Below are 22,071 nucleotides of genomic sequence, written 5' to 3'. Positions count from 1 at the left end.
GAGCGTTTGCACATAGGCCCATACCCAGACCTAAACGAGCGCTGAACAACAATATAACAAGTCAATCAGTTCTCTTAAAGGGCCTTCACACCAGCAGATGTGAAAGGGGAACAAATGATCGTTAGTACAATCATTCATCCCCAATCAGTTTGCATGTTAGCAGCATATCCCCTCTTTACACTGGGAGTAGCACTGCTGATCACCAAATCTTGTTAGGTAATCACTGCCCTGTTTACCCCAGCTTTGCTCCATGGCCACCTCTGCAGGATCCTGGTTTCTGCAAATCAACATCTTGTTGACGGGCCTCATACGATTGCTGGTCACATCTTTCACCAATGCGGCATGTGATGCAGTGACGTACCGCATGGATGAAAAGGTCACTGCGGCAGCCAGTAACTGGCTGTAGCGGTTAAGTGGTGCCTGTTGGTACCCAGAGAGCTGGGACCTGCAAAGACAGCTGTGGAGCAATGCCGTCAGAATCCAGCGGAGGAGACCAGGTAAGTATGAACCCCACAGCCACTCTGAAGAAGTCTGTTAAAAAAGTTTTGTCTTAGATAACCATTTAAAAGTGTTTATTTAGAACTACAGTATTCATCACTCCTGACTGAAGGGGCCACGGTGCTCCTCCGTTATTTTCTAGACATACAGTTGTTCCATGCCCTTGGGAGTGGCTGTGCCTGCTACTGCAGCTACTTTAAGTCCCACTCACTTTACTGGTACTGAAGTGCAACGCTAGTCACGGCCACTACTAAAAGTGTGTAGATGATCCTCATAAACAATAAAGGGGGCGCTTTAGTCAGATTCCAATGAATCTGATAATTTATAGGCCATCAATGTTATTTTCCTGGAAAACCACTTTAAGTTGACAAATGTGAAGGTCAGAAATTCAGTATATCAGGGTTTTATCCAAATTTTTATAATGTGCATTGTGGTGGATGTTTTCAAAAGTTCTAAAACACCACGGTTTTAGGCTAGGGCTCTACAGCACCTTTTGGACACATATCAATCATGCTTTGTGGTACTATGTATGTGTATGTGGTACTACCTTTGTTTTTGACGAATGGATTTCTGATTACCAGGACAACATTCTGCAGTATAATATCCCAACTGACTGAAGAAACACAGCCAAGTTTTGAGACAACATTGAAACCCAGGGCTGTTTCAGAGGGATCAGATGCTAAGTTTATCTGTATGGTAACAGGTAAGGAAAATTAATTTGCCTTATATATTTTTCTATTTAACTGAGAAATTAAAAATTCACTGATGTAGACAATTATTTTGATAATAAAATCTTCAATTTTCACTCAGTATCTGTTGATTTCTATGGCCGCTTCTCATAATAAACTTAAAATATAGAAAGTAGGAAGAAATATATCTGATTGGTAGAGATCCGACACTCAGGACCCCAGTTGATGATCTGTTTGAGAAGGGATCGGCACTCCTGTGAGCACTGCACCTTCTCCCTGCTCAGCACGCACAGTGCCATACATTGTATAGTGGCTGTGCTTGGTATTGCAGCTCAGCCCCATTCACTTCTATGGGGCTGAGCTGTGCCTAGGAAAAGCTGCGAGAAGGCCGTGGTGATACTGTGAGTGCAGCTGCCTTCTCGAACAGCTGATCGGCAGGAAATCCCAGGTGTCGGACCCCCACCGATCAAATACTGATTACCTATCCATGGGATAAGTCATCAGTATTTAAGTCTTGGAAAACCTCTTTAACTTAAGGGGTGCAGAGGCGTCATGCCCAGGAAAGAGAAATAGTTTAAAATGTGCTTATGTGTGCCAAAATTTTGGTGCAAAGTAAGCAAACCAATAGATAGTGTAAATCTAGAGAAAAGTGTCTAACAATGCACTAAAATTATGAGCCACTTTGATAAACTTGGTGCATCTATTAGATAATTTCTGTACCAAATTCTGTGCAAACTGCTGATGAAAATGTCCAGTTGAAGCCAAATGAATGGCACGGCTGGTCAAATGTGCACTTCATTTATCTCTATGGGACAGATAGAAATAGCATAGCTCTGTACTCTGCTCTCTCTGGTAATCCCATAGAGCAGGCATCCTCAAACTGTGGCCCTCCAGCTGTTGTAGAACTATACCTGTAGGCTGTTCGGGCATGCTGGGAGCTGTAGTTTTGCAACAGCTGGAGGGCCGCAGTTTGAGGATGCCTGCCATAGAGAATGAATGGAGTGCAGTGCACAGCCTTGACCAGCTGTTCATTTTGGAGGCATAGCCTGCCCTATTCTTGTGATCAGTGGGGGTCCAAGTGGTTGGAGCCCAACTGATCCAGAAGTTATCACCTACAGTATAATGTGCATAAGGAATATCAGATTTTTGAAATACACCTTTAAATCTTGGATTGGCTTAGTCAAAAGCCGGACTTGAACCTAAAAGAGATGCTGTGGCAGAACCTCAAAAGTCTGAAGGCAGTTGTGCATTAAAATTCCTCAGGAGTAATATGAGAGATTGAAAGCAGATTATAGGGATGATGGGGTAAACAGTTATAAAAGTAAGAGGGCACTTACTTTCTCACATTGGTCATGTGGTGGAGTTGGATAATTTCCTATCTAGAGATGGACTTGCAGTTCGCCCAGCGGTCGTTTCGCGGCGAACTTTGCGCATTCACGATTTGCCAAACATGCGATGTTCGCATGCGCCATATTTTTTTGCATTGTGCTGAACTTTGACCCATGACACATCCATCAGGTGGGACAGGACAGCCAATTGAGACGTTTCCGCTCATGGACACATCCCCACCTTATAACAGAACCCGATCTGACAGCCATTTCACATTCTGTGTTTTGCCAGTGTAGGGAGAGGTTGCTTTGTGGAGCAGGGACAGACTAGTGGGGGACACCAAACGCTAGCTAATAGGGCCACAAAAGTTTTTTTAAGTACTGGTATAGGTGTGCTTTCAAAAGTGTGATATACTTATAATATACTTTATAACATAGAAAGTACATTATAGTGCATTTGTATTGTGCAGTAGTTGCGGTTCTGATGCGATACTGCAGCTATATAGAGGGACAAATGCTATTAGAATAACTAATTGCAACTGGTGTGATATACCTGTTGCCCCAAAAAAACTGATTGAGGGGTGTGATATACCTATAAAAAAACTTTCTAACATAGAAAGTATATCGTGCATTTGTATTGTGCAGCAGTTGTGTGCGGTTCTGCTGCAATACTGCAGGTATATAGAGGGATAAGTGTTATAGGAAGAACTATTTGCAACGGGTGTTATATACTTGTTGCCCCCCAAAAAACTGATTAAGGGGTGTCATATACCTGCTTCCACAAAATACTGATATTGGGGTTTGATATACCTTCTTCCACAAAATACTGATTGAGGGGTTCTATATACCTGTTTCTCCAAAATACTGATTTAGGGGTGCGATATACCTACTTCTACAAAATACTGATTAAGGGGTTCTATATACCTGCTTCCACAAAATACTGAGGGGTGCGATATACCTGCTTCCACAAAATACTGATAAAGGGGTTTAATATACCTGCTTCAATAAAATACAGATTGAGGGGTGTGCTATACCTGCTTCCACCAAATATTGATTAAGGGGATTGATATACCTGCTTCCACCAAATATTGATTGAGGCCTGCGTCATACACATGCTTCCACCAAATGCTTATTAAGGGGTTTGATATACCTGCTTCCACCAAATATTGATTAAGGGGTTCTAAATACCTGCTTCCACAAAAAACTGATTGAGGGGTGCGATATACCTGCTTCCACAAAATACTGATTGAGGGGATTGATATACATGCTTCCACCAAATATTGATTGAGGCCTGCGTCATACACATGCTTCCACCAAATGCTTATTAAGGGGTTTGATATACCTGCTTCCACCAAATATTGATTAAGGGGCTCTATATACCTGCTTCCACAAAAAACTGATTGAGGGGTGCGATATACCTGCTTCCACAAAATACTGATTGAGGGGTGCTATATACCTGCTTCCTCAAAATACTGATTAAGGGGTTCTATATACCTGTTTCCACAAAATACTGATTGAGGGATGTGATATACTTGCTTCCACAAAATACTGATTAAGGGGTTTGATATACCTGCTTCAACAAAATACAGATTAAGGGTTGCCATATACAGTGGGATGCGAAAGTTTGGGCAACCTTGTTAATCGTCATGATTTTCCTGTATAAATCATTGGTTGTTACGATAAAAAATGTCAGTTAAATATATCATATAGGAGACACACACAGTGATATTTGAGGAGTAAAATTAAGTTTATTGGATTCACAGAAAGTGTGCTATAATTGTTTAAACAAAATTAGGCAGGTGCATAAATTTGGGCACTGTTGTCATTTTATTGATTCCAAAACCTTTAGAACTAATTATTGGAACTCAAATTGGCTTGGTAAGCTCAGTGACCCCTGACCTACATACACAGGTGAATCCAATTATGCTAAAGAGTATTTATGGGGGTCAATTGCAAGTTTCCCTCCTCTTTTAATTTTCTCTGAAGAGTAGCAACATGGGGGGTCTCAAAACAACTCTCAAATGACCTGAAGACAAAGATTGTTCACCATCATAGTTTAAGGGAAGAATACAGAAAGCTGTCTCAGAGATTTCAGCTGTCTGTTTCCACAGTTAGGAACATATTGAGGAAATGGAAGACCACAGGCTCAGTTCAAGTTAAGGCTCGAAGTAGCAGACCAAGAAAAATCTCGGCTAGACAGAAGCGACGAATGGTGAGAACAGTGAGTCAACCCACAGACCAGCACCAAAGACCTACAACATCATCTTGCTGCAGATGGAGTCACTGTGCATCGTTCAACCATTCGGCGCACTTTACGCAAGGAGATGCTGTATGCAAGAGTGATGCAGAGGAAGCTTTTTCTCCGCCCACAGCACAAAAAGTGCCGCTTGAGGTGGGCTAAAGCACATTTGGACAAGCCAGCTTCATTTTGGAATAAGGTGCTGTGGACTGATTAAAACTAAAATTGAGTTATTTGGCCATAACAAGGGGCGTTATGCATGGAGGAAAAAGAACACAGCATTCCAAGAAAAACACCTGCTACCTACAGTAAAATATGGTGGTGGTTCCATCATGGTGTGGCCAGTGAAGGGACTGGGAATCTTGTCAAAGTTGAGGGACGCATGGATTCCAGTCAGTATCAGCAGATTCTGGAGATCAATGTCCAGGAATCAGTGACAAAGCTGAAGCTGCGCCGGGGCCGGATCTTTCAACAAGACAACGACCCTAAACACTGCTCAAAATCTACTAAGGCATTTATGCAGAGGAACAAGTACAACGTTCTGGAATGGCCATCTCAGTCCCCAGACCTGAATATAATTGAAAATCTGTGGTGTGACTTAAAGAGCTGTCCATGCTCGGAAGCCATCAAACCTGAATGAACTAAAGATGTTTTGTAAAGAGGAATGGTCCAAAATACCTTCAACCAGAATCCAGACTCTCATTGGAACCTACAGCGTTTAGAGGCTGTAATTTCTGCAAAAGGAGGATCTACTAAATATTGATTTAATTTCTTTTTTGTGGTGCCCAAATTTATGCACCTGCCTAATTTTGTTTAAACAATTATAGCACACTTTCTGTAAATCCAATAAACTTCATTTCACTTCTCAAATATCACTGTGTGTGTCTCCTATATGATATATTTAGCTGACATTTTTTATTGTAACAACCAACGATTTATGCAGGAAAATCATGACAATTAACAAGGTTGCCCAAACTTTCGCATCCCACTGTACATACTTCTACCAGATATTGATTATGGGGTTCTATATACCTGCTTCCACAAAATACTGATTAAGGGGATTGATATACCTGCTTCCACCAAATATTGATTGAGGCCTGCAATATACCTGCTTCCACAAAATACTAATTAAGGGGATTGATATGCCTGCTTCCAGCAAATATTGATTGAGGCCTACGATACACCTGCTTCCACAAAATACTGACTAAGGGGTGCGATATACCGGCCTCCACCAAATACTGATTAAGGCCTGCGATATACCTACTTCCACAAATTGTGCTCTTCTCTAGGGACTTTGGCACAAAGTAATTTTTAAAATGACGGGCAGAGGAAGAGGCAGGCCTTTCCACAGGGGTGGTAGGGGTCGGGCAGGTGCACCAGACCGGAGCGTATGTGGGAAATTGGAGAAGGTGCATGCGATTACGTCAAAGGACGCACCAGAGTTGGTTGAGTGGCTCACTTAGCCTTCCACTTCTGCACCCTCCTCATCCTCTGTATCTGCACCCTCCTCACTCTCTGCTGTGCGCACCACCAAAGACACCACCACCACCACCATAGCCCCTCCACTCGAGTCAGAGGAATGATTTTCCCATCCATTCCCAGACCTTACCGATGCACAGCCATTCTTGGCATCAGATGAGGAAGAGGAGGTAGCAACGGTCGCCACCCAGCGGTCTGACTACAGTACCCAGATCAGCCCAAGGAGGGTGGTCCCCGCTGTTGCTGCCTACTCCGAGATCTCTAATGTCAATGGTAGTGAAGGTGACGATGATGACGTGTCGTTGGACGTCACGTGGGTGCCCACAAGAGAGGAAGAGGAGAGGAGTTCAGAGAGAGAGAGAGACGGAGCAGAAGATAGGGAGGAGAGGAGGAGAAGCAAGTAGAACTTGCAGTCCATAGGAGGCAAAAAGCAGACTGCAAATGTATCAGGAGCGAGCCATCCAGCATGCACGGTCACATCTTGCGCTCCCAGGATGCCACCATATGGCTCCGTAGTGTGGGCTTTTTTTAACGTGTCAGCTGCTGACAATAGTGTTGCCTTCTGCAACCTGTGCTGTCAATGCATAAGTCGCCATAAGCCCAACACTCAGCTAGGGACGACCGCCTTAAGAAGGCACCTGGCCTCCCATTACCGAGCCCAGTGGGAGCAAAGTCAGAAATCACAAAGCCACAATCCAGGTGCTCTACATCCTGCCTCTTTTCCTTCTCCTCTCTCCTCCCATTTGTCCTCCACTCCACCTTCCACCGTGCCATTGTCGCGTTCATCTGGCAAAAGGTAGGCTTCCATGGCTCAAATGTTCGAACGTAAAAAGTTGATGATGCCAGATAACCCTCTTGCCCAATGGCTGACTGCTGGCTTATCGGAACTGCTGGCTTGGCAACTACTGCCATAAAAACTGGTGGACTCGGAGGCCTTTAGAAAATTTGTGCCCATTGGCACACCGCAAGGGAAGGTCCCCAGAAGGAAATATTTCTCCCAGAAGGGCATCGCAGAGCTATATGGCCATGTTCAGCGGCAAGTGAATGTATCTCTGGAACACGGTGTCTGTGCCAAGATATATCTGACCACAGAAACGTGGTCTATTAAACACAGGCAGGGAAGATAAATAACTTTTATTGCCCACTGGATGAACCTTCTGACAGCTGTCAAGCATGAAACCCATAGCACCCATGTGGATTTGGTGTTACCGTCACGGATTGCATGCAGGCCTGCCTCTTCTTCTCCTCCTCCTACTCCATCCTCCGTCTCCATCTCGGCTGACTCCTCCTTTTCCACTGTTACCGCCTCTTCCACTTCACCCCCTAATCTCCCCAGAATCTATTATGCCAGGTGAGACGTTGCCATGCTGTGCTGCGGCTGTTGTGCCTGGAAGCAAAGAGCCACACCGGTCCTGCACTGCTTTCAGCTCTGCGGTCACAGGCCGATCAGTAGCTAACCCCGCTCAATTTGATAGTTGGTAAAGTGGTGTGCGACAACGGTGCCGATCTGCTGAGCACGCTGAAACAGGGCAAAATGACACACGTTCCCCAGGGTCCAGGACGTCTTGCGGCAGGCCAAGAAAATCTCTGGCCATTTTAGAAGATCTTACACAGCCATGGCTCGCCTTGCTGACGTTCAGCGGCGACACCACCTGCCTGTCAGGCGTCTGATTTGTGACTGTACGACGCACTGGAACGCCACCTTGTACAGTTGTGTTCAAAATTATTCAACCCCCCAATGCTGTAAAGAGTTTTAGGGAATTTAGTGTACATTTGTAATTGTGTTCAGAATGAAATCTTACAAGGACTGAAATGACATCAATTGTTTTTGTAATACAGTATTAAATGTTATTTTTGTGATTTCTTCATTGACACAATTATTCAACCCCTTAAAGACTACCACTCTTAAGAACAGAGGTTCATTCAAGTGTTTTCGATCAGGTAATGAAAACACCTGTGGATGTCAAGTATAAGCAATCAAGCATAATAAGCACCAATTAGGCAGATTTAAAAGGACTGTGATACTCAGCTCCTTCTAGACATTTACTGGTGTGTTTACAAACATGGTGAAGTCAAGAGAATGGTCCAGGAAGACAAGAGAAGAGGTGATTTCTCTTCACAGGAAGGGCAATGGCTATGAGAATATTGCAAAGATGTTAAACATACCAAGAGACACCATAGGAAGCATCATTCGCAAATTCAAGGCAAAGGGCACTGTTGAAACACTACCTGGTCGTGGCAGAAAGAAGACGCTGACTTCGACTGCTGTGCGCTACCTGAAGCGCAAAGTGGAGAAAAGTCCCCGTGTGACTGCTGAGGAACTGAAAAAAGATTTGTCAGATGTGGGTACTGAAGTTTCATCTCAGACAATAAGGCGCACACTGCGTAATGAAGGCCTCCATGCCAGAACTCCCAGCCGCACCCCCTTGCTGTCTCCAAAGAATAAGAAGAGTCGACTGCAGTATGCCAAAAGTCATGTGGACAAACCACAAAAGTTTTCGGATATAGTTCTGTGGACTGATGAAACAAAATTAGAACTGTTTGGGCCCATGGATCAACGCTATGTTTGGAGGAGGAAGAACAAGGCCTATAAAGAAAAGAACACCTTGCCTACTGTGAAGCATGGCGGGGGGTCAATCATGCTTTGGGGCTATTTTGCTACTACAGGTACAGGGAAGCTTCAGCGTGGGCAAGGTACCATGAATTCTCTTCAGTACCAGGAGATATTGGATGAAAATGTGATGCAGTCCATCACAAACCTGAGGCTTGGGAGACGTTGGACCTTTCAACAGGACAATGATCCCAAGCATACCTCCAAGTCCACTAGAGCATGGTTGCAGATTAAAGGCTGAGACATTTTGAAGTGGCCATCGCGGTCACCAGACTTAAATCCGATTGAGAACCTCTGGTGGGACTTAAAGAAAGCAGTTGCAGCGCGCAAGCCTAAGAATGTGACTGAACTGGAGGCTTTTGCCCATGAAGAATGGGTGAAGATACCCGTAGATCGCTGCAAGACACTTGTGTCAAGCTATGCTTCACGTTTAAAAGCTGTTATAACTGGAAAGGGATGTTGTACTAAGTACTAAGATTGAATGTCACTTGGGGGTTGAATAAAACTGATAATGATGTGAGCACAGAAAAGACATTTGTGGTTATTTCATTATAAATGTTATGTTATATTTGTCTGACTTACAAGTTCCTCTTTGATTTAATTGTAAACAAGATGACTGAAATGATCGAAATCAATGTCAAACTGGCCAAAACACTCAATTTCAGTGGGGGTGAAATAATTTTGAACACAACTGTATATGCTTGATAGGCTGCTCCAGCAGCAACGTGCCGTTAACGACTACCTGTACAAACTCTGCAGCAGGACAGGTTCTGGGGAGCTTGGTTTTTTTTCACCGCGCCTGTGGCTGCTCATGTGCGACGCATGCAGACTTCTGCGGCCATTTGATGAGATCCCCAAACTGGTCAGTCACAGCTAGGGTGCCATCAGTGACATCGTACCTTACGCCTTCTTTCTGAAGCGTGCATTGCGTTGTGTCATTGATCAAGCTGTCGAGGAGCAAGAGCTGAATGAATTCCCAGGGGGGGGTACTGCATCTGAGACAAGTCAGCAGGAGTGTGAAGAGGATTTAGAGGAGGATGGTGGCTGGGGGGAGGAGGAGGAGCAAGAAGAGCAGGCTTTGAGGGGGACTTTAAATTTAAACTTTTTGGGGATCCCTGGTGTAATCTGTGGCTGGGGGGAGGACATGAGGAAGATATTCTCCTGGGCGATGAGCAGGAGTCAGGGCGCTCCACCGCTTCCAATTCAGTGCAAATGGGGGCCTTCATGCTATAGTGTTTGAAGAGGGACCCCCGCATAAAAAGCATAAAGGGCAAGGACCAGTACAGCAATGTACTTAGACCCCTGGTACAAACACAAAATGGCGGACATGTTGCCAACATCACAGTGGGCTGCCAGAATGCAGCATTTCCAGGCCTTTCTGCAAGAGATGCTGCATTCTGCTGTTGCGGGCGCTAGCAGAGGAATTTTCACCCACAGCGAAACAGGTGCTGGTACCAATCCTACTGCGCCTGCAAAAAGAGGGCGGTTTAAAGATGTGTTGGTCACTTCGGATATGAGATTATTCTTGCAGCAAACCCATCGACAGCCGCCCTCCAGATCGAGCCTCAGGGAACGCCTAGACCGACAGGGGTCCAACTACATAGGGTTAACAGCCAATGTGGACGCTCTGAAAAGCGAGGAACCCCTGGACTACTGGGTGTGCAGGCTTGACCTGTGGCCAGAGCTGGCACAATTTGCCATGGAACTCTTGGCTTGCCCCTCGTCGAGTGTTCTGTCCGAAAGGACTTTCAGCGCAGCAGGGGGGATCGTGACCAATAAGCGCACTCGCCTAGCTCACGACAGTGTGGACTACCTCACATTTCTAAAACTGAATGAGACATGGATCTCGGAGGAATTCAACACCTGTGACGACCGTGTGTAATTGAATTTCCTCATGCCAGCCTACCCATGTCCGCCACCACCCAGAACAAAGAATAGTCCTTGTCTTATGTATATACAGCGGCATAAAAGGCCTTTTCTGTCAGGTGAATGCCTAATTTTGGGGGCCTCTACTCCAGTGGCCTACAGTAAAAAATTTATCCACTGACCGTCTAATATACCTCCTGCCACATAATCACTTGTTCTTTTCTGTCAGGTGAATGCCTAATTTTTGGGGCCTCTACTCCACTGGCCTACAGTAAAATTGTTATTCGGTGACCACCTAATGTACCTCCAGCCACATAATCACTTGTTCTTTTCTGTCAGGTGAATGCCTTTTGGGCCTGTACTCTCGTGGCCTAAAATAAAATGATTCCTGGCTCCAGCAGGGCACATTTTTGAGAGTTTCCATTTAAGATGCATAAAAATGGACCCTGATTAAAATACATATTTTTTGTGGGAATTTTGGCTATTGATTTCCATCTGGTCTGTCACTGTCCATATTGTGGGACCATTTGTGCACTTCTAGTAAGTATTTGGTGGCTGCAAATATGACCTTTAGGTTTTTCAGGTTCGCCTGCCATTAAAGTGAATGGGGCCCGCCACGAAAACGCGAACGCAAAACGTCCTGACCGATGTTCATCACTATACCTATACACAGTTAGTCATAATTTTTGTAATGTAAAGATTGTTTTTGTCTACTCCGGTTCATTTTGTCATTTTTTGAAAAAATCATAACTATTCTTTTTTCCATCTATTTTGGACTACTGCCAGGTGGTCAAGGTCCTGCTGGTGTGCACATTTTATTTGAACTTTATTACACAGTTCTGGTTTTCCTCTGAAAAAGCTATTGAATGGTGTGTTGATTGTGACAAGTTGGTAAGGCTGATTAGTCAGCCTGCATTTGTGGGAGGGGCGGAGGCTCTTCATATACGAGCCACAGCCTCACTCACAGGCGTGTGTTCTCAGGTGCACAGGCCGCATGTTACCTTGTCCGTCCAGGTTGATACTATATGTTTTTGTCTTGTTACCTGGATCGCTCAGGCCGAGTTACATGTTGTTTGTCACCTGGATCGCCCAGGTTCAGCCACTGCATATACCGGCTATGTCATTAGTCTTGTTACCTGGATCGCCCAGGCCGAGTTACATGTTATGTGTTACCTGGATCGCTCAGGCCGAGTTACATGTTGTGTGTCACCTGGATCGCCCAGGCCACGTTAAATGTTGTATGTCACCAGGATCGTCCAGGTTCAGCCACTGCAGATCACGGCTATGTCATTTGTCTTGTTACCTGGATCGCCCAGGCCGAGTCATATGTTATGTGTCACCTGGATCACCCAGGCCAAGTTAAATGTTGTATGTCACCTGGATCGCCCACGCCACGTTAAATGTTGTATGTCACCTGGATCGCCCAGGCCACGTTAAATATTGTATGTCACCTGGATCGCCCAGGTCACGTTAAATGTTGTATGTCACCTGGATCGCCCAGGCCACGTTAAATATTGTATGTCACCTGGATCGCCCAGGCCGAGTTAAATGTTGTATGTCACCTGGATCGCCCAGGCCACGTTAAATGTTGTATGTCACCTGGATCGCCCAGGCCACGTTAAATGTTGTATGTCATCTGGATCGCCCAGGCCACGTTAAATGTTGTATGTCACCTGGATCGCCCAGGCCACGTTAAATGTTGTATGTCACCTGGATCGCCCAGGTTTAGCTACTGCAGATACCATGGATCGCCCAGGACAAGCTAAATGTTGGGTGACAATTGGACCGTCAGGTTCAGCCGCTGCTGATACTACGCTATGTGTCATGTTTTGTTGTTAGAATAAGTCTCTGCCATACCCCACTCTATTGGTATATCGGGTTTACTCTACTCGCACCCAGAGCTGCGTTCACACGTCCTATACTACTACAGGTTCTTTCTAGGCCCATTTCAAGAACTGCGTTCATGTTGCTGTTACATCTATGTTATGCTCCGTTCACAACCAGAGCTGCTGTTATACCAAATTTTATGCTCTGCTTAAACCCAGAGTGGTGTTCACACTTATACTGCTACACCAGGTCGTATACCCCACTCACCAAAGCCGCTTTCCATGTCTGCTGTCACATCAAGTTAATATTCCGTTCATATCCAAAGCTGCGTCCGCATGTCTGCTTTTACATCTTGTCCTATACTCCATTCACTACTAGAGCTGCGTTCACGTGTCTGCTTTCGCATCACGCCAATACTCTGCTCACTTTCAAATTGCATTCATATGTCTGCTTTATACCATGGTTTTCATGCGCTACCCATACTCAGAGCTGCGCCCATACCATGTTTTTTAGGTACCACTCACATCCAAAGCTCCATTCACCCATTTGTTGTTACATCATGTGTTGTACTCTGCTTCCACTCAAAGCTGCATTCTCCTGTTCATTGCTACGTCATGGTTTAACTCAATAGTCTCACCGGGGCAGTCTGCACCCACCGCTCTGGTTCTTTAATCCTGGTTCATATTCACTCAGACTGGTCCCCTTTTACTTCTGGTTCGTATTTACTTAGATTGGTCTCCTGCCCCAGTTCACCAAACCGCTCCTCGGCGGAGGTCAGTTTGCCAATAGGAGTAAGTTTCCTGCTATGTTTTCACAAGCTGTTCATTTGTTTATCACGATAAGAGACTTCTCTTAGCGAACTTGCAATGCCTCAGGCTCTTGTTTTTCTCCCTTCTCTGTTTCAATTTCATGTTTACGTTTTATGGTTTGCGGTGGTTAGTGTTTTATGTATGCACGTGCTTCGGATTTCTAATGTCTATATTTTCAACGCCTGTTGGCAGTTATGTTCCTTAGGCCAATCCAATCATTTAAGTCGCTGCATATCCCATCAGGTCCGGCTTACGTTTTAATTACTTATCGTCACTGCAACGTCATCCCTCTGGCTTCGGGGGCCTCTGGTCGGGGGCCCTATGATTGATCCGGCCTCATGGCTCCAGGGGCCCCTTGACTGTTTTTCATATTTTGTTTGTTAGGGGTACGACATGTTTGTAGGCTGGTTAGTGTCCCAGGTTTTCTGTTGGGGGCGAGTCCCTAAGGCATTCTAGTGCTGCAAAAAAACAAAAAAACATAAGAGGCTCGCCCGAGTGGCTGTTCGCTTATAGGACCCCACGATTGGCACCGACACTTGTAGTTCGCACGGCCACCTGATAATTTTTTCCGCCATATGAGACTCGCACGCATGGCTTCCGCCATATGAGACTCGCACGCATGGCTCCCGCCATAAGGGACTCGCACGCATGGCTCCCGCCATAAGGGACTCGCACGCATGGCTCCCGCCATAAGGGACTCGCACGCATGGCTCCCGCCATAAGGGACTCGCACGCATGGCTCCCGCCATAAGGGACTCGCACGCATGGCTCCCGCCATAAGGGACTCGCACGCATGGCTCCCGCCATAAGGGACTCGCACGCATGGCTCCCGCCATAAGGGACTCGCACGCATGGCTCCCGCCATAAGGGACTCGCACGCATGGCTCCCGCCATAAGGGACTCGCACGCATGGCTCCCGCCATAAGGGACTCGCCCGCATAGCTCCCGCCATAAGGGACTCGCCCGCATGGCTCCCGCCATAAGGGACTCGCACGCATGGCTCCTGCCATAAGGGACTCTCTGGAGTGGCTCTTGGCTTAGGGGATTTCACAATTGTCATCGACATTGGTAGGTCATACGGCCATCTGATACTATTTTCCATGGCACACCTTTCAGAAGTTTTTTTTTGTTCATTTATATTTTACAGATTAGTACTTGCGGTTCATTTCAGCCTCATTTCATTAAGAAGCTTTACCCCATGTCATTGTCTTTCTAGGTTATCGAGTCCCAGGTTAGCTAAGACACGCCTAGCTGGGTTAGGTTGTTCCCGTTGTTTCTCTGCTTAGGGTTCTTCGGATATCTCTTGGCCGTAGCCATGACCACAGGTTGGTAAGGCTGATTAGTCAGCTTGCATTTGTGGGAGGGGCGGAGGCTCTTCATATACGAGCCACACCCTCACTCACAGGCGTGTGTTTTCAGGTGCCCCACCCTCCCTCCCTTATCTTCTCAATTCCACAGGGTATGCCCACTTACAGGCCTACCCACGAGCATGGCTTAGGGCACACAACAAGCCATTTAGTCAGGTTAGCTAAGACACGCCTAGCTGGGTTAGGTTGTTCCCATTGTTTCTCTCCTTAGGGTTCTTCGGATACCTCTTGGCCGTAGCCATGACCACAAATAGAAACAGCAGAAATCTGGAAGGGGTCTCACAGTTTACACTGCTCCTCTTTCCAAACAAGTAATAGAACAATACTTACATCAGCAGCAAGCAAAAATTGTAGAAGATTACCATCAGCTCAGTCACCCCCCTGGCAAACACCAGTACATGACTAAAGCACATATATAGATAATTCCGATACTTCCCTGTAAGATAATAGCTGCTTAGCAAAGATTATATGGATCGAGACAATGAAATGAATCTTTGAAGAATGCAGTGATGCAATCATTTCGCTGCTGGATAGAAGGGTTAAAAAAAGGGTTTTTAAAGCTGGTGTGAAGTGATGATAGATCACATTTCAAACACTGACGTCCAAAGATAAACTAGCCACAGGAGTAGCTTGGCACCTGCTGCTTGAACTGACAAACACACCGACCTGTTTGGGTCATAGCTTTTTATGTTCTCAGTTACTATGTTCAATGGTACAGCTTGTCATACACATCCAGAAAATTTGTAGTGTCCATCTCACAGCTATGTTCCCCTTTACTGGTAATGGAAAAACAATTTTGGAACAGAATTTCCAGTTGCATCAGAAATCGTGCTGTTATCGCACACATTGGTCACATCGCCACTGCAGACCCATTTGATGGCATGCCTGATGTTTATAAGGAACTGTGACAATTTTGCTGAGTCCATCTTTGAATGGGCACTAGTGAATCTTGACTAACATTATAGACTAATGGGTATATAGGTATAGACTAATTGGGTATATGTTTCTATCTGAAAAACTGGACTTCTTGACCCTGATTTATCATACCCTCACTCCAGAATTCTGATTTCAAAAAGTCATAAGATGTGACTTTTGCAACTTTTTGAACTCACGTGCACAAAAATGCGCCTTTTTGCTTTTTTACACCTCTCTCTCAAGTTTTGAAATATGGTGGAAAAAATGTGTGTGGTTAACTATGTCAATGAGTTTCACTCCAGATTTATAACTGAGACTATTTGACTGTTTTAAAAAGTCGCAATCTCACTTGAGTAGTAGGATGGAGTAGGAAAACTGGAGCACCTTTTGAAGACAAAAGTGTTAGGCTTAAGGATCAGATAAATTTATCAAACAACATACGACAATCTAATATATAAAGCTGAGTGTGTGTGTGTATGTGTGTATGTCTGCTAAATGAATCCGCACCGTCGCACTTACAATCACAACATTTGACACACAGGTACATCAGGTGTCCAGGAAGATTTTAGACCAGGTCTCAGCTCTCTAGCACGTACCGTTCCTGAGATATATAAAAAAATGAATTAGCCAATAGAAGCCTGCAGGTCCTCATATCCCAACTGCCATACACACGGTCACATGTCCCTTATCAGCCAATAAAAGCTCGCAGGCCCTTAGTCTCCACATATACACAGTTTTACACCAGGTTTCCATAACAACCCAGCCATTTTCTTCACTGCTGTAGGTCAGCTTTAAAGGGACAGGGTGCTGTGGATGACACTTTTAAGGGAGTGGAGTAGGGTGACCACTCAGACCACTCTCAAAAGACTGACTTTTAACCCCCCCACCCGGCTCCGGTTAGGCCATGCCCTGACAGGAAATCTGAAAGCTAGACCGTCCGTCCTAAAACTGGACCTCTGGCAACCCTAGAGCAGAGTGCTGTGGAGGTCACAGTTAAGGGAACGGTCTGCTATGGAGGTCAGTGTTAAGAGACAGAGTGCTGTAGTCACTGTTAAGTAGGTGGGTTATTGTGGCAATTCTGTTAGGCAGATGGGGTTCTGTGGAGGTCACTTTCAAAATGGGCGGTCACTGTGGAAGTTATTGTTAAAGAGGCGGGCACTGTGAAGGTCACTGTTAAAGGGGTGGGCGCTGTGGAGGTCACTGTTAAGAGGGCAGGGCACTTTGGAGGTCATTGTTAAAGGGGTAGGCACTGTGGAGGTTACTGTTAAGGGGGCAGGGGACTGTGGCAGTCACTGTTAAAGGGGCGGGCGCTGTGGAGGTCTCTGTTAAGGGGGCAGGAAAGGGTGAATGTCACAGTTATGGGGATGGTCTGCTATGGAGGTCAGTGTTAAGGGGCAGGGTGCTGTATAGGTCACTGTTAAGGGGTTAGAGTGTTGTGGAGGTCGCACTTTAAGTGAACGGAGCTCTGTGGAGGTCACTGTCAAGGGGATGGGTTATTGTCAAAATCACAACAGGGTACTGTTGTACATTCACCCCAGTTGAACATTATTCCTCAGAACCTAATCCCAACTTACCATATCCACCACACTCAATTCACTCAAAGCACTACAGATACTGGCTGGTGACTGGCTGGAGTAGCTTTACATGTACACTATTAGACCATTGTACAAAGCTAGCACTTTTTACCTTTTCTGCCTCCCCTGCTTTCTCATAGATTGGAAGTTCTTATGAGCAGGGCCCTCACTCCAATTGTTTGAATTGTTGATTAGTTTGTTACTATGTAATGTCTGATTTTCTTTATTCATGTACCCTCTGATTTGTAAAGTGCTGCTGTATATGTTGTTGCTATATACATAAAGAATAATATGATTCACTTATAGCAAGCAGAGATCTTGAAATAATGATGCATAAGAACAAATGGTTTCAAAGTGGTGATTGAAGGTTGAGTACTGTGGGAGCCTAAAATCCTCCACCATCAACCAACCCCTGATGGACAGCTTTCTCCCTATGCAACATAATAGGGAAAGAGGCCAATCAGCAGCATGAGGGCAGACTACAGAGTAGCAAACCACTCATGAATATGGGGATTCCTGGCTCACATAGCACTGATAACTATAATTTTAAGAAAATCACTGCACGTTGACAAGTGACACACCGCTGTAATCATGGTGTCTGTTACAATGTTATAAAGCCTCTGTGCCTTGGTGAGGGTATGTTGATTTATGGATAGGACAGCAATCTTAATCTTTGCTTCGGGTTAAAATTTCTAATTCTATTAAAGTCACACTGTGTTATTCAGTTTTTCCATATCAGTCATTTATGAACACTACAATTGAACATTCACAACTTTCTTTTAAGATAATGGAAATAATTAATTTCTAGTTTACTCCTCCCATAACCTCCCTCCCAGTAACCTATTGATTGATTCCTGTATTGGTTTACTTGCAGGATATCCAGAACCTGAGGTTACATGGTACAAAGATGATCAAGAAATGGACCGATATTGTGGTTTACCAAAATATGAAATTTTTCGTAATGGAAAGCGGCACACTTTACAAATTTATAAGTATGTTTAACAACAAAATGTACATCTCCAATTACCATACAGTATATCTATGGTGCAGATAATTCATTTTTTATTTTACAGGTGTAGTGAAGAAGATGCTGCAATTTATCAAGCCTCAGCCAGAAATAACAAAGGTATTGTGTCCTGTTCTGGAGTATTAGAGGTTGGAACCATGACTGAATACAAAATTCACCAAAGGTGGTTTGCAAAGCTGAAGAGAAAAGCAGAAGCCAAAATGCGTGAAATTGAGCAGAGTAGAAAACAGGTTCAGGAAAATTTTAGTGAAAGTGAAAGACTGAGAGCATTGAGTCCTGAAAGGATACAAAGAAAGAGAAGATTATCATCAGAAAATAAAGATACATCAACAGAATCAATAGAAAAAGAAGAGCCTGTTAAGGTTCATGTTCCAGATCCAAACTCTAGGCTTCAAGATGAAGCAACAAACATAAAGGAGAAACCACATAATGTGGTCAATGGCTTCCATGTGATGGAAACACAACAGAAAGAAGAGGTAACCACCAATGGTTACAGCGTACCTGAAAACATAGAAGAAAATGGTAAAGAATTCCTTGCATATGTTTATGAAACAGTGGAAGTCATAACCCAAAAAACTACACCAAAGGAGTCTTATGCAAAGAAGAAGAAAAAAGAGGAAGAGCCTCCTTTAAGTACAACAAACTTAACAAAACAGGAGACGAAACAGGGAACTGCCAAGAAAACTGAAGGCATAAGTCCTGTTCAAAGAAGATCTAGATTTGGTAAAGATGCCACAAAGATGCAAGATGAAAAGATGGAGGTTCAGACAACACCAGTTGCTGTGAATAAAAGATTTGCACCTTCCATCCTATCTAATAAATCAGCAAAAACAACGGTAGCAAAAGATCTAAACAAAACAAAAGTTAATACTGTTTCCAGTAAGAAGGCAGGTGAATCTTCTATTCCAAAACCAGGTCATCTACAAAGTAAGGATGATGTCAATTTTTCCTTAAAGGATATGTACTTTGATGACTCACCATCACAACCAGAAACTAAATTACCTCTTGACCAAGTCAAGAAGACAAAAAATGAAGTTCCGACAGAAGTTGTGAGTCCAGCAAGTCCATCAGCTCAAGGACAAATAAAAATACCAAAAGCAGCCCCAAGACGTTCAAAGGAGCAAAGAGAACTATCTGTTGGACGCAAACCTCCACAAACAACAAGCACAAAAAATGAATTTCCTTCAACTAAATCGGTTTCAATCCATGATAAGAGTACAAAAGACCCTAAGCCAATGGATGAACCACCAAAACCAGTTGTAGACAATTCAACAGGTTCTTCCACACTTGTGTCTGCCAAAATTGGTAATGCTGCTGAGCAGAAGCTAAAGAAAGAATCAGAAGTGCTGGATTCTTCTTGTAATGTATCACAAAAGGCTAGAAGTGATGAACGTGCAAGACTGGGAGAAACACATGACCTTCAAAACTCGGAGGAGAACAGGATATCCTCGGAAGACCTCAATGAAGTAAGTTTTATTTTCTTCTTTGCTTGCATGATAAATAAAACAAAAGTTTCCATCTTGACTAAGATCACAGACAGCACCTAATTATAGACAAGACACTCATATGTTTGGATATAGTCCTATAACTATCCTATCGTGACACCTTTACTCTCTGTTCCACATACTATCATTCCACTTCCTGCATTCTTTTGTATAAAATCACATCTCAAGCGTCATGTGAGGACCTAAAGTATGCACCTCACAGGTTTATTATGCCAATATTAGCACTGTCTCATGTGTTTAGACAATGTTGTCTAAACAAACAGCAGTTTCATCTTTTGCTGCAGCTTTCTACACAGATTCTGTAGGAAATTTATTTTTGAGAAAATTTAAAGATATTTTTGGGAGAATATGAGTGATCCTGCAAATCATAATTTCTTAGTTTGTCATCAGTAATCATAATGAAAATTGAAATTACAGATTGCTTAGATCAACATTTCACATACCTTTGAATGCTGGGCTGATAATGCTCAAATGTCAAGTGAAACACACAGGTTGAAATGGTAATTATAAGGATATACATAAAGACGTGTGCCTTGTATGATTGTAATTAGTATCTGTGTAAAAAAAACTTTGAGTTTCTTAGTTCTTGAGAGAACCTGGCTAGGGTGCTGCAGTTTTTTGTGTGTGTATTTTTTTTTTAAGCATTTCTTTAGGCATTTGTTAAAGGGGTTTTCCAGAACTTGTATATTTATGGCCTATTCTCAGGACAGGTTAATAATAGCAGATCAGCAGGGGTCTGACACACAACACCTCCATTGATCAGCTGGTTCTGGCAGCCTCTGAAAGAAAATATACAGTGTATGGAGCTGGAAGCACAAGGCTCTATCAACAGGTGTTGGACCCCCACAGATCTGATATTGATGACCTATAGGCTAACAATATCTAAAACCCAGAAAACCTCTTTATATTAGATGTATTTCTGGTGCAGATTGCAGGGAAAGGCCCTTTGCACTGCAATCTGCGACTTCTCCCCGCTCACACCAGGTCTAAAAAAGTGGGCGGGGTGGGGAAGGGGATGGGCCAGAAGACCCGTCTCATTTATCATTTTCTATGGCTTTTTTAGGCATAGAAAATGGTCTAAATGTAAGACAGCTAGGAAGCTGTCTTGCATTTAAAAGCGACGCCTCTACATAACTGCGGCGGGTCCACCACCATTGCAGGGCCTTATTAAGGCTGGCGTCTAAAACATCTAAGATGCTGGTCTTAATAACCATGCGCTGGCGCTCAATGCGCTTAAGTTATGTACTGTAGAGGTGCTGACTGTGCAACTTGCTGATGTAGATTTATGTCCTTTTCTCCACCAAAAATAGGCGTAGGAAAAGATAAATGAGATGGCACAGCCAGCCTGCCCATGCCATGTCCCTTTTTTCTGCCATCTTGGAAAAGTGGCGTGAGCAGAGAAAAGTCATAGATTCGGCCACAAATCCCCTTTGCGACTAAATCTGCGCCAAAAATACACCAAAAAGTAGCTTACTTCACTTCATAAATAACACCTAAAAAAACCTATGTATGACACTTACCGCCCTTACTGGAGCATGGGGAAAATAGGATCCACAGTCAAAAACCAGATCTACTTTATAAAGCCAGAAACAGTTAGTCCTGTTCAACTTCTACTGAACTCCAGACTTCTCTTAAAGGGGTTGTACAGGTTCAGAGCTGAACCCGGACATATCCCTATTTTCACCCAGACAGCCTCCCTGTAAAACAGCTAGGGCAGCACTAAAGCTCGCCCATCAGTGTCCTTGATGTCACCGGCAACACTGCTAGGCAGAAGCCTCCTCCTAGCAGTGTAAAAATGTAAACAAACAGCTGTATCGCGCAGAGCAAGCGAGAGCATTCTCCGATGCGCATATCAGGGGGGCTGCCTAGGTGAAAATGAGGATATGTCTGGGTTCAGCTCTGATCCTGGACAGCCCCTTTAAACAAATAAGGCAACATTCAGACAAGAGTGAAAAAATGGTCTGGCTTTAAACAGCCGATTTTTACTGACGCCTTTCTAAGGAATGGCCATTAGAAAACCGACCCCTTTAATTGTATGGGGGCTGTTGGTCTGTGAAAACGGACTAAAAACGGCTGTGTGAATAAACCCATAGACTACCATTGTGTGAATGTGGAGGGCTTCCAGACATCCTTCATACAAATTGTATGTTTTTTAAGGGACACTTTTGAACGGGAGAATTGTATTATATCCTTTACTGCTGTGGATTGTTTAATGGATGTGCTATTCTATGATGGATAATGATTTCATGTGAAACACATTAAAATGAACGTATCTGATCACTCATGTTCTATTAAGAATAGGACAAGTCTTACAGAAGCTTCCTGGGCTATGTCAAC

General features: G+C 44.1%; 1 protein-coding gene across 1 annotated transcript in view; it reads left to right on the top strand.

Moving 5' to 3' along the window:
- Nucleotides 1–22,071, top strand: part of LOC122927741 (alpha-protein kinase 3-like) — a 139,416-nt gene that overhangs the window by 44,122 nt on the left and 73,223 nt on the right. Inside the window, exons 3-5 of the mRNA XM_044279877.1 lie at nucleotides 1,080–1,201; nucleotides 18,077–18,194; nucleotides 18,276–19,695. Of these exons, the coding sequence (XP_044135812.1) occupies nucleotides 1,080–1,201; nucleotides 18,077–18,194; nucleotides 18,276–19,695 (1,660 nt within the window). The remainder of the gene's footprint in view (nucleotides 1–1,079; nucleotides 1,202–18,076; nucleotides 18,195–18,275; nucleotides 19,696–22,071) is intronic.

The sequence above is a fragment of the Bufo gargarizans genome, chromosome 2, assembly GCF_014858855.1.
Source record: "Bufo gargarizans isolate SCDJY-AF-19 chromosome 2, ASM1485885v1, whole genome shotgun sequence".
In the NCBI taxonomy this organism is placed as follows: domain Eukaryota; kingdom Metazoa; phylum Chordata; class Amphibia; order Anura; family Bufonidae; genus Bufo; species Bufo gargarizans.
Note: the sequence above shows the minus strand (reverse complement) of the source record. Positions and strands in the feature narration are given on the sequence as shown.